Below are 11,992 nucleotides of genomic sequence, written 5' to 3'. Positions count from 1 at the left end.
AGCAAAGGGGTCATGTAAAGTGTCCCAAATCTTTGGTTAGGCATCAGCTGGAGCATTGTGGGTGCCACACATTAGGAAGGCCTTAGGGTATAAGGGAGGTTTATCAGAAGATGGGATTATTCTCCTTGGAGCAGAGCTTTGAATGTTTCACAGAAATATCATGATGTACTGTTATCTGGTGAAGGTACTCAAAAATATGAGCAAGTGGAAATAAATTAGTTCCTCTTGTAATTGAGTCAGCAAGCAGAGGTCAAAGTTTTAAATTATTGTCAAAAAAACTGAAGGGAGAATGAGGAGAAATTGTTTCACACTCAGATCTAGAATGCATTGCCTGAAAGTGTGGCGGAATTAGATTCAATAGGAACTTTTAAAAGACAATTGCACATTTACTTGAAAAAGACTGTAGGGAAAAAGCTGAGATGTGGAACTGAATTGGACAGCTCTTTCAAAGAGATGGAAGAGGTGTGACAGGCTGAATGGCCTCCTTCTGTACTGTTTGATTCTATGGCAGAATCTCCATTTTGTAATTTTTATTGTCAACTTTACAAAGAAAAACTGTGAGTTATCTGTGAGTCCAATGTTCCGTAAGTAACAAAGTAGAAAAGTGCTACTTAACAAGAGGTGTGTGAAGGTTGCCTGGTTTGGATTCCTCTTCGAATCCATTGTCTCTGAGGAAATGCTTCATTTCTGATTTGCACCTTCCTTAAAGATTGAGAGAACCATTAGGAACTCGCCATATGAGAAGCTTTAAGTCTGAGCCCCTTTAAAGTTATTCCATGTTGGCACATTACCACTGTTCTGCATCCCGTCTTAGTATGCAACCATGTGATTAAACTGCAGACACTGCTTTTCGAATGAGGCATGGTACAGTGATAGTTTCTTCCCCATCGGTGGTGGAACATCATGCTGCAGACGAGATGAGAACTGGCAGATCTCATTCCTGATTGTAAATTGCAGACATATAATTGGGCTCCAGTGAGGCACCTATAACCATCCATAAGACATAGGAGCAGAAGTAGGCCATTCGGCCCTTCAAGTCTGCTCCGCCATTCAATAAGATCATGGCTGATCTGATAATCCTCAACTACAATTTTCTGCCTTTTCCCTATAACCCTTGATTCCCTTACTGATCAAAAATCTGTTTGTCTCAGCCTTGAATACGCTTAACGACCCAGCCTCTACAGTCCTCTGTGGTAAAGACTTCCACAGATTCACTACTCTCTGAGAAAAGAAATTCCTCCTTGTATCTGTCTTAACTGGGCGACCCCTTTCTCTGAGATTATGCCCTCTGGCCCTAGACTCTCCCACAAGGGGAAACAGCCTCTCAGCATCTATCCTGTCAAGCCTCCTAAGAATCTTATATGTTTCAATAAGGTCACCTCTCAATCTTCTAAACTCTAATGAATACAGGCCCAACTTACTCAACCTCTCCTCATAAGAAAATCCCTCCATACCTGGGATCAACCTCGTGAACCTTCTCTGGACTGTCTCAAATGCCAGTATATCTTTCCTTAGAAAAGGGGACCAAAAATATTCACAGTATTCTAGGTGTGGTCTAACTAGTGCCTTGTATAATTTTAGCAAGACTTCCCTATTTTTATACTCCATTCCCTTTGAAATAAAGGTCAACATTCCATTTACCTTACCTATTACCTGCTGAACTTGTATGTTAGCTTTTAGGGATTCAAGACAAAGCAGTGGAAAAGTGTTACAAACAAGAATGGCACATTGTCATTGATTTTATTGGGGGGTATGGCGGGGAGAGTGCCCCAAAGCTATGGCTAACAGACACTATGGGCAGAATCATCCCAGATTTACACTGTGTGGTGGTGGGTGAGAAAAAAGCCGTTCTACCCGCCAGCCACAATGGCGGGCTTACTGGCCGTTATCGTCCCCTTCCTGGCGCATCCCACCTCATTAATAATGCATTCATAGGAAACATGCCGGATCGCTGGTGGGGCGGCCTCTGATTCATCCACCCCACCATCACCTCAGGCCTTCAGTAACCCGGGCACCCCTGCACAGATCTAGCACTCTCTAAGGGATTGAAAGCTGCTGGAAAGTCACGGCTGCCAAAGGGAGGAAACATGTTCCCCCCAAATTTAGTGATGCCTCCAATGAGCGTCTTCTGGACACCGTGGAGGCCCACTGTGAAGTCCTCTATCCCGCTCTGGGCAAAGACTAGCAAGAAAGATCACCAATCCAGCACGGGAGGCAGTGACAATGCCCTGCATGAGAGGTGCCAAAAGAGGATGAATGATCTCCTTCGATCACTCTCAGCTCATACACTCACAAGCCCATCACATATCCACAGGGATCTCACTCACTGCCAGTTCAAGGGACATCATCATTCACTCTCTCACACCTACCATCAACTGCCCTGCAGATTGTGTCTCATCCCATCCATAGGACCACTCACCACCCACACATGCGAGGCATCCTTCCTCCAGTCTGAGAAGCAACCATTCACCACTACACTCTGTTTCCTCTCACTCTGCCAATTTTGTATCTGTGTTGCAACTGTCCTTTTTATTCCATGAGCTCTAACTCTCCATGGCCTCGTGCCTCCCTATCTCTGCATCATCTTTGTTGGGGAGAGAGAAAGAGTGTGTGTGTTGGGGGGAGAGAGAGTGTGTTGGGGGGAGAGAGAGTGTGTTGGGGGGAGAGAGAGTGTGTGGGCGGGGGAGAGTGAATGTGTTGGGGGGGAGAGAGAGTGTGTGGGGGGAGAGAGAGTGTGTGTGGGGGGAGAGAAAGTGTGTGGGTGGGGGGAGAGAGAGTGTGGGGGCGAGGGAGAGAGTGTGTTGGGGAGAGAAAGAGTGTGTTGGGGGGAGAGAGAGTGTGTTGGGGGGAGAGAGAGTGTGTTGGGGGGAGAGAGAGTGTGTTGGGGGGAGAGAGAGTGTTGGGGGGAGAGAGAGTGTGTTGGGGGGAGAGAGAGTGTTGGGGGGAGAGAGAGTGTGTTGGGGGGAGAGAGAGTGCGTTGGGGAGAGAGAGAGTGTGTTGGGTGGGGGAGAGAGAGTGTGTTGGGTGGGGGGGAGAGAGAGTGTTGGGGGGAGAGAGAGTGTGTTGGGGGGGAGAGAGAGAGTGTGTTGGGGGGGAGAGAGAGAGTGTGTTGGGGGGGAGAGAGAGCGAGTGTGTTGGGGAGAGAGAAAGTGTGTTGGGGGGAGAGAGAGTGTGTTGGGGGGGAGAGAGAGAGTGTGTTGGGGAGAGAGAGAGTGTGTTGGGGGGAGAGAGTGTGTTGGGGGGAGAGAGAGTGTGTTGGGGGGGAGAGAGTGTGTTGGGGGGAGAGAGAGTGTGTTGGGGGGAGAGAGAGTGTGTTGGGGGGGAGAGAGAGAGTGTGTTGGGGGGGAGAGAGAGAGTGTGTTGGGGGGGAGAGAGAGAGTGTGTTGGGGGGGAGAGAGAGAGTGTGTTGGGGGGGAGAGAGAGAGTGTGTTGGGGGGGAGAGAGAGAGTGTGTTGGGGGGGAGAGAGAGAGTGTGTTGGGGGGGAGAGAGAGAGTGTGTTGGGGGGAGAGAGAGAGTGTGTTGGGGGGGAGAGAGAGAGTGTGTTGGGGGGGAGAGAGAGAGTGTGTTGGGGGGGAGAGAGAGAGTGTGTTGGGGGGAGAGAGAGTGTGTTGGGGGGAGAGTGTGTGTTGGGGGGGGAGAGTGTGTGTTGGGGGGAGAGTGAGTATGTTGGGGGGGAAAGAGAGAGAGAGTGTTGGGGGGGAAAGAGAGAGAGAGTGTTGGGGGGGAAAGAGAGAGAGAGTGTTGGGGGGGAAAGAGAGAGAGAGTTGGGGGGGAGAGAGAGAGAGTTGGGGGGGAGAGAGAGAGAGTTCGGGGGGGGAGAGAGAGAGAGAGTTCATGGGGGAGAGAGAGAGTTCATGGGGGAGAGAGAGAGAGAGTTCGGGGGGAAGAGAGGGAGAGAGTTTAGGGGAGAGAGGGAGAGAGTTTAGGGGAGAGAGGGAGAGAGTTTAGGGGAGAGAGGGAGAGAGTTGGGGGGAGAGAGGGAGAGAGTTGGGGGGAGAGAGGGAGAGAGTTGGGGGAGAGAGGAGAGAGTTGGGGGGAGAGGGGGGAGAGAGAGAGAGTTGGGGGCAGAGAGGGAGAGAGAGTTGGGGGGGAGAGGAAGAGAGAGGGAGAGAGTGTTGGGGAGAGGGTAGGGAAAGAGACTGTGGGGGTGGAGAGAGACAGCGTGGGGATGGGGGTGGAGAGAGACAGTGTGGGGATGGGGGTGGAGAGAGGCAGCGTGGGGATGGGGATGGAGAGGGAGTATTGGTGGTAGAGGGAGAGTGTAGCAGGAGGGTAGAGAGAGTAATTCACATTATTTCCTTGGCTGTGATGGCTTAAGGATGTGAAACATGGGGGAGAATTTTCAGCTTGGCGAGCGGGGGCGGGGCCTGCTCGCCAAGGCATAAAACTACGCGGGGTGACGTTGGGCATGCATCCTGATATCACCGCGCATCATTTAGATTTTTAGTTCGGTGGGCGAGCAGCCGAGTTGGCAGCACGCCTGCCGATCTGTCAAAGGCCTGTTAAAGCCATTAATTCACTAATTAAAGCTATTGAGAAAGCTGCCCGTCCAACCTTAAGGTTGGCGGGCAGGTGAAGAGCTCAGGCGGCCTTTGCATTTTTCATGGAACCTCATCCACGGGCAGGATGAGGTTTCATGAAGCATTTATAGGTTAAATAAATATTTTTATTAAAGTTCATTGACATGTCCCAGCTTATGTGACACTGTCACATGAGGGGACATGTCTTAAATTACTTTTTTCCTTATTAAAATTTTTAAAACTTAAAACTTAAAACAACTCTGTGCCTCATGGAGATTTCGCACATGCATGTGAAAGAGCGCACTCCCGACTCAGGGGACCACCTCAGGGAACCACGCACAGCACCTCTGGGTACACAACACGCTGGGCGGGCCTTAATTGGCCTGCCCACGCAAAATGGTGGCACAGACCCGATTGGGGGCACCGATTGGGTCTATGCTGCCCCCGCCCCTGCACAACACCCCCAACAGGGGGAAGATTCTACCCACGGTATAGTTTTTGTATTCCCTGTTGACTGCTTTACATGGATTTTGCAGCCCAGAAACAGGCTATTTGGCCCACTCTATTTGTGCTGGTGTTTATGTTCCAAACAAGTCTCCTCTCAATCTTTTTGATCACACTATCAGGGTAACCTTCATCTTTCTTCCTCATGTGATTATCGACTTCCTTGAGTGTATCTATACTAGAATCATAGAATGGTTACAGCACAGGAAGAGGCCATTGAGTACATTGTATTTGTATCAGTTTTCTGCAACAGCAAGTCAGCTAGTCCTACTCATCAGCCTTTTCCCTGTAGCCCCATAGAATCTTTTCTCTTCAGATAATTATCCAGTTCCCTTTTGAAAACCCCAATTAAATCTGTCTCCACTACATGCTCAGGCAGTGCATTGCAGATCCAAATTATTTGTTCCATAAAGTAGTTTTTCCTCATGTTGACTCTGGTTCTTTTGCTAATCACTTTAGGGTTCTTGACCTTCTGCCAATGGGAACAGATTCTTCCCACTTATACTTTCCAGACCACTAATGATTTGAACATGTCTAACAAATCTCCTCTCAACCTTCTCTTCTCCAAGGAGAACAGCCCCAGCTTCACTAATCTATTCACATAGCTGAAGTCTATCATTCTCTGAACCATTCTTGTAAATCTTTTCTGCGCCCTTGCTAAAATCTTCACATCCTTTCTGTTGAGGCTAAACCAGTGTATTATGAAGGTTCATAGCTTATTTGTTTTTGCACTCTGTGCCCTACTTTATAAAACATAGTATTCGGTATAAACTATTAACTGCTTTCACAGCCTGCCCTGTCACCTCAATGTTTATGCACATATACACCCAGGTTCCTCGGCTCCTGCATTTCCTTTAGAATTTTACCTTTTATTTTTTGTTACCACTCCACATTCTTCTGACCAAAATGTATCACTTCACACTTCTCTACATTAAATTTCATCTGCAATTTGTCTGCCCATTCCACCAGCCTATCCATATCTTGTTGAAATCTATCACTATCCTTCTCACAGTTCACAAGACTTCCAAGTTTTGCATCATCTTCAAATTTTGAAATTGTGCCCTGCACACTCAGGTCTAGGTTATCAATATAAATCCAGAAAAGCAGTGGTCCCTTTATATACCATCCCCCAGTCAGACATATGTAAAGCTTTCTGTAATTCATGTTTCTAATAGGCTTGAATTAAATAACTAAACAGTTGCATAACAAAATTCTAGTTACACTAAAGATTCAAAATACCACATGGTTCAAAATAAAATGCCCATGGGCATTAATATTTTTCATTTATAACGCATAGTTTTACAGAAATTTGGGGACTCAAATGATTAATACATAGGAAAACAACATAATAGTAGATTTAGAAATGATGTGGCCAACACGTTTTCTTAGAGCTCCTGCACCTCAAAATTTGCCACTACACCACTGAGTGAAACAGCAAAGACGAGATCTGTGGCAGTGATGGTCAATACTTTCATGGAACTCCTTTCACAAAAAGAGCGTGTCTGAACACCCTAAAAATATCAATGTGTTATATTAAATACTATTTTAACCTAATTTTTACTTTCTCCCCTGTCCTTTAAACACTACTGCATGTTATTCATCATTCAAGTGTTTGAAAAAGGTATTCTGCACCCAACCTGGCACCTCTAGAAATTAAAACAAGTGAGAACAGCCTGATTGCTTCTCATTTGACTTTTTCTTCTACTGCAGAAGCCCCTTGCCTCATGTCTTGTTTTGAAGATAATGCTTGTAGTGTTGAAAAGATCTAACCTGGCAATTGAAACCCGTTTTTACAAATTTCTTTCCATTATTCATCCAACAGCCTAATCAATGAATGACAGCATGTTTTCCAATCTTGGAGGATTGAGAAATCACAGCCAGAATCAATCCTATCCTCACTCCCAACTATGAATCACCAGTAACATTCCCTTTAATGTTTTTTGGAGTGTGTGAATGATTTATTTTAAGTGTGCGACTCCTGTAAACATAGATTGCTCTTGCATTAATTAAAGGCTGTGTTTATTGCCAACGCCATACGTGCGCAGTTGTACAGTTTTACACTGTGGCCAGGAGCAGAGATGCTTATCTACCAGCTATTAAATACAGTGATTAAAAAAGCCTCACCTTCCCTTAGTGGGTGGGGCAGAGGGGATGAATGGAGCCGGAGGAGGGAAGGCTTCTGATCTACCCGGTGACAGCTGCAGTTCCAGATTACAACCTTCCTATCTTGCCTTTGGAGCTCTGGGGCTGCTTCTGGTTGGATCTTACTCGGATCCTGAAGCTGTTCACCCAGTTTCTGAGCCCTGTGGTGGACAGGCAGTTGGGGTGCAGCCTCCCCGCAGCTTCTGAATCTCCTGCGCCGGAGCCTCTTCCCCTTAACCTGGGCCTGTCACCGGGAAGAAGCAAGATCCAACCACTGTGTCTCCTGCAAGTGACGTCATTGGTTTTCTGCACATGCAGACAAGTGTGCAAGCATTTTGCACGGCTGTCTTGTGTTGGTGGAGACACTGTTTTATTTTAGGTTATTTACCTAATTAGAGGTTTTCCCTGTACAGCAATACCAGAGCTGTTTAGGTAGTGGCACCTCAAACATGTTGCCATTTAATATGTATCCACTTTTATGCATCTTGTACATAATCTCTTAATTTTGCACAATGTCTGTACAGTTTTTTTTGCGCTGAGATTCATGTGCTCATTTACCAAGCCTGACGAGATCCTTTGGATTTTCACCCTCAGCACCTAACAACCAATATCATCATTGTCCCCAGCACACTATATGTAAAGGCCTCATCTTCACCTTTGAATCCCTCTGTGGCTTCACTCTGCCCTACCTGTGCAACTTCCTCTAAATTGACTTTTCCTCACATCCCTTGGAGCTTCTCGCCCAAGACCTGCAAACACAGGATATGGAGGTTGTAAAACAAAAACAGAATTACCTGGAAAAACTCAGCAGGTCTGACAGCATCGGTGGAGAAGAAAAGAATTGACGTTTCAAGTCCTCATGACCCTTCCACAGAACTGAGCGAATATAAGGAGAGGGGTGAAATATAAGCTGGTTTAAGGTGGGGTTGGGGGGGGGTCGTGGGTGGTGGTGGTGGTGGTGGGGTGGGGGGGGAGAGAAGTTGGGGTGGGTGGTGTGGTTGTAGGGACAAGCAAGCAATGATAGGTGCAGATAATCAAAAGATGTCACAGACAAAAGAATAAAAGAACAGAGGTGTTGAATGTCGTGATATTATCTAAACAAATGTGCTAATTAAGAATGGAAGGTACAGCTCTAGTGGGGAAAGACTAGCGGGGCATAAAAGATTTAAAAATAATGGAAATAGGTGTTCCAGTCCTACTCCACAACTCTTTCTCCGGTACATTGATAATTACTTCGGTGCTGCTTAATGCTCTTGTCGGGACTTGGAAAAATTTATTAATTTTGCTTCCAATCTCCACCCTGTCATCATTTTCACATGGTCCATCTCTGACACTTCCCTTCCCTTCCTTGACCTCTCTGTCTCAATCTCTGGTGATAGACTGTCCACCAATATCCATTACAAGCCTACCGACTGCCACAGCTACCTCGACTACAGCTCCTCACACCCCGCTTCCTGTAAGGACTCCATCCTATTCTCTCAGTTCCTTCGCCTCCGTCGCATCTGTTCTGATGATGCTACCTTCAAAAACAGTTCCTCTGACATGTCCTCCTTCTTCCTTAATCGAGGTTTTCTACCCACGATCGTTGACAGGGCCCTCAACTGTGTCTGGCCCATCTCCCGCGCATCCGCCCTCACGCCTTCTCCTCCCTCCCAGAAACATGATAGGGACCCCTTGTCCTCACTTATCACCCCACCAGCCTCCGCTTTCAAAGGATCATCCTCCGTCATTTCCGCCAACTCCAGCATGATGCCACCACCAAACACATCTTCCCTTCACCCCCCCCCCTCCCGGCAGCATTCCGTAAGGATCGTTCCCTCCGGGACACCCTGGTCCACTTCTCCATCACCCCCTACTCCTCAACCCCCACCTATGGCACCTCCCCATGCCCACGCAAAAGATGTAACACCTGCCCCTTTACTTCCTCTCTCCTCACCGTCCAAGGGCCCAAACACTCCTTTCAAGTGAAGCAGCATTTCACTTGCATTTCCCCCAACTTAGTCTATCGCATTCGTTGCTCCCAATGCGGTCTCCTCTACATTGGAGAGACCAAACGTAAACTGGATGACCGCTTTGCAGAACACCTGCGGTCTGTCCGCAAGAATGACCCAAACCTCCCTGTCGCTTGCCATTTTAACACTCCACCCTGCTCTCTTGCCCACATGTCTGTCTTGCTGCATTGTTCCAGTGAAGCCCAACGCAAACTGGAGGAACAGCACCTCATCTTCCGACTAGGCACTTTACAGCCTTCAGGACTGAATATTGAATTCAACAACTTTAGATCACCTCCATCCCCACCCCCTTTCTGTTTCTTCCCCCTTCTTTTTGTTTTTTCCAATAATTTATATAGATTTTTCTTTTCCCACCTATTTCCACTATTTTTAAATCTTTTATATCCCGTTAGTCTTTCCACCCCACCCCCACTAGAGCTGTACCTTGAGTGCCCTACCATCCATTCTTAATTAGCACGTTCGTTTAGATAATATCACTACCTTCAACACCTCTGTGTTCTTTTGTTCTTTTGTCTGTGACATCTTTTGATGATCTGCTCCTATCACTGCTTGCTTGTCCCTACAACCACACCCCCCACAACTGCACCCCCCCCCCCCCACCAAACTTAAACCAGCTTATGTTTCACCCCTCTCCTTATATTCGCTCAGTTCTGTGGACTCTTTTCTTCTCCGCCGATGCTGCCAGACCTGCTGAGTTTTTCCAGGTAATTCTGTTTTTGTTTTGGATTTCCAGCATTCGCAGTTTTTTGTTTTTATTTATGGAGGTTGTAATCTGGAATTGTGGCAGCTCCTCCCTCCGCATCCCCGGAAACTGCAGGGAGGCCACACCCGGACTGCCCACCCACTGCGGGGCTCAGAAATTGGGTGAACGGCTTCAGGACCCCAAATAAGATCCATCTGGCACTGTGTTTCCTGCAAATTATGTCATTGGTTTTCTGCTCATGAGTGGAGAAGTGCGCATGCGCAGATGGGTATCAGTGGCCATCAGGAGACACAGTATTAATTTAAAGGGGCATAACCCGTGTGGGAACTTTTGAGTTGCTGCATGGCCACACAGCTTAGAGGGAACATTAGTCATTAGACTCCCCTTCCCAACACAGAACCACAAAGACAACAGTTAGTGTTACTGGCGAAAAGATCATCAACCTGAAACGTTAACTGTTTCTCTCCACAGATGTTGCCTGACCTGCTGAGTGTTTTATGTTTATTTCAGTTTTCCAGAAAGCATGATGTTTTCCCTTTGTAATACTGTGTAACGTTGGTTAGTTTTTCTTTAACATGCTCATAGAAATCTAAAAGCCAGTTTAATTATGTAAATTAACTTTTATTTTCCAGCTTGCCTTTTTACCTCATGATGCAAAGGCACTATTAATTATTAAAGTCTTTTATGAATTTTTACCATCAGCAACAAAGTCAATTTTACCAAATGCATAAAAGTCTAGTAACAAGAACTGATAGATGTTGATGTCAGTCTTTAAATTCCAGTGACTGCTTCATATTAAGTAAGTCCATTGTTCTAGACTGTGGGCAGAGCGAGGGAAGTTGCTCATGCAACATGGCGTGACAGCTTCACCGAAATGAAGATGATCTTCAATGAGACGGTGAAAATGTGCCTCAAAGAAGGAACCATAAAACCAGAGCAAGCTCAGAAATACTTTGCCTCAGGTTAGTGCTGCTTGTTCCTCGTGGTTGATGAATGCTATAGGATGATCACCAGTTTTGTTATTTTAATTGGCTGGTACCTGTATTTTTATCCCACCTGGTTCTCTCCCCACCACCAACATAAGTACCAACTCATATTGGAGTACGGTTTGATATGCATAAGGGGCCACTTTCAACAGGTACACCCAGACAGGAAATGTTAGCAGTCACACTGTGGAAGCATTACAGTTGAGTACACACACACACACACACAAATACACACACACACCACTGGACAGTGATCAAGAATTGAAAATCTGGCTGAATTTTCTTTATAAAATAAGAAATAGGAACAGTGGTGAGCCTTATGGCCATTTGAAACTGCTCTATTATTCAGTAAGATCATGGCTAATCTTCTACCTCAATTCCATGTTCTAGCTGAGCCTGATCCCCATATTCCTTAATTTCCTTAGTATCCAAAAATCTATCCATCTCAGCCATGAATATGCTCAATGACTGAGCACCTCTCTGGGGTACAGAATTCCAAAGATTCAAACCTCTGAGTGAAGAAATTTCACTTTACTTTAGTCCAAAATGGCCCATCTCTCATCCTGAGATGATGAGCCTTAGTTCTAGGCTCCCTGGTCAGTAATTTCAGCATTCCTTTCCTGCCAATTGTTCTACCAAGATTTGAGACCTATTGTAATGTCCAAACATTGCTCTAATTTAGTTCAGCCAGTGGAGAATGTTACCACCTCAATACGTAACTCCCATAGCAAGGTGACAGTGGCATAGTGGTAATGTAACTGAACTAGAAATCCAGAGGTCCAGACTAATGTTCTGGACATAGTTTCAGATCCCATCACTGCAGCTGGTGGAATTTAAATTCAATCTGGAGTTGAAAGGTTATTTCATCAGTAATGGTGACCGTGAAATTATCGTCGATTGTCAGAAAAACCCATCTGGTTCATTAATGCCCTATAGGGATGAGAATCAACTATCCTTACCTGGTTTGGCCTACATGTGACTCCAGATCCACGGTAACGTGGTTGACTCCTAACCACCTTTAGGGATGGGCAACAAATGCTGACCTTGCCAGGATGTGTCCACATCCTATGAACATTTTTAGAAGTCTTTAGTTGTAATGTCCCCATGGGAAAAGCTGTGATGTA

General features: G+C 46.2%; 1 protein-coding gene across 1 annotated transcript in view; it reads left to right on the top strand.

The window, feature by feature from the left end:
- Window positions 1-11,992, top strand: part of LOC121283979 (NACHT and WD repeat domain-containing protein 2-like) — a 50,988-nt gene that overhangs the window by 20,005 nt on the left and 18,991 nt on the right. Inside the window, exon 5 of the mRNA XM_041198842.1 lies at window positions 10,700-10,844. Coding sequence (XP_041054776.1) covers window positions 10,700-10,844 — 145 coding nt within the window. The remainder of the gene's footprint in view (window positions 1-10,699; window positions 10,845-11,992) is intronic.

The sequence above is a fragment of the Carcharodon carcharias genome, chromosome 11 (assembly GCF_017639515.1).
Source record: "Carcharodon carcharias isolate sCarCar2 chromosome 11, sCarCar2.pri, whole genome shotgun sequence".
In the NCBI taxonomy this organism is placed as follows: Eukaryota; Metazoa; Chordata; class Chondrichthyes; order Lamniformes; family Lamnidae; genus Carcharodon; species Carcharodon carcharias.
The sequence above is the reverse complement of the archived record's forward strand: the minus strand, read 5'-3'. Positions and strand labels throughout refer to the sequence as shown.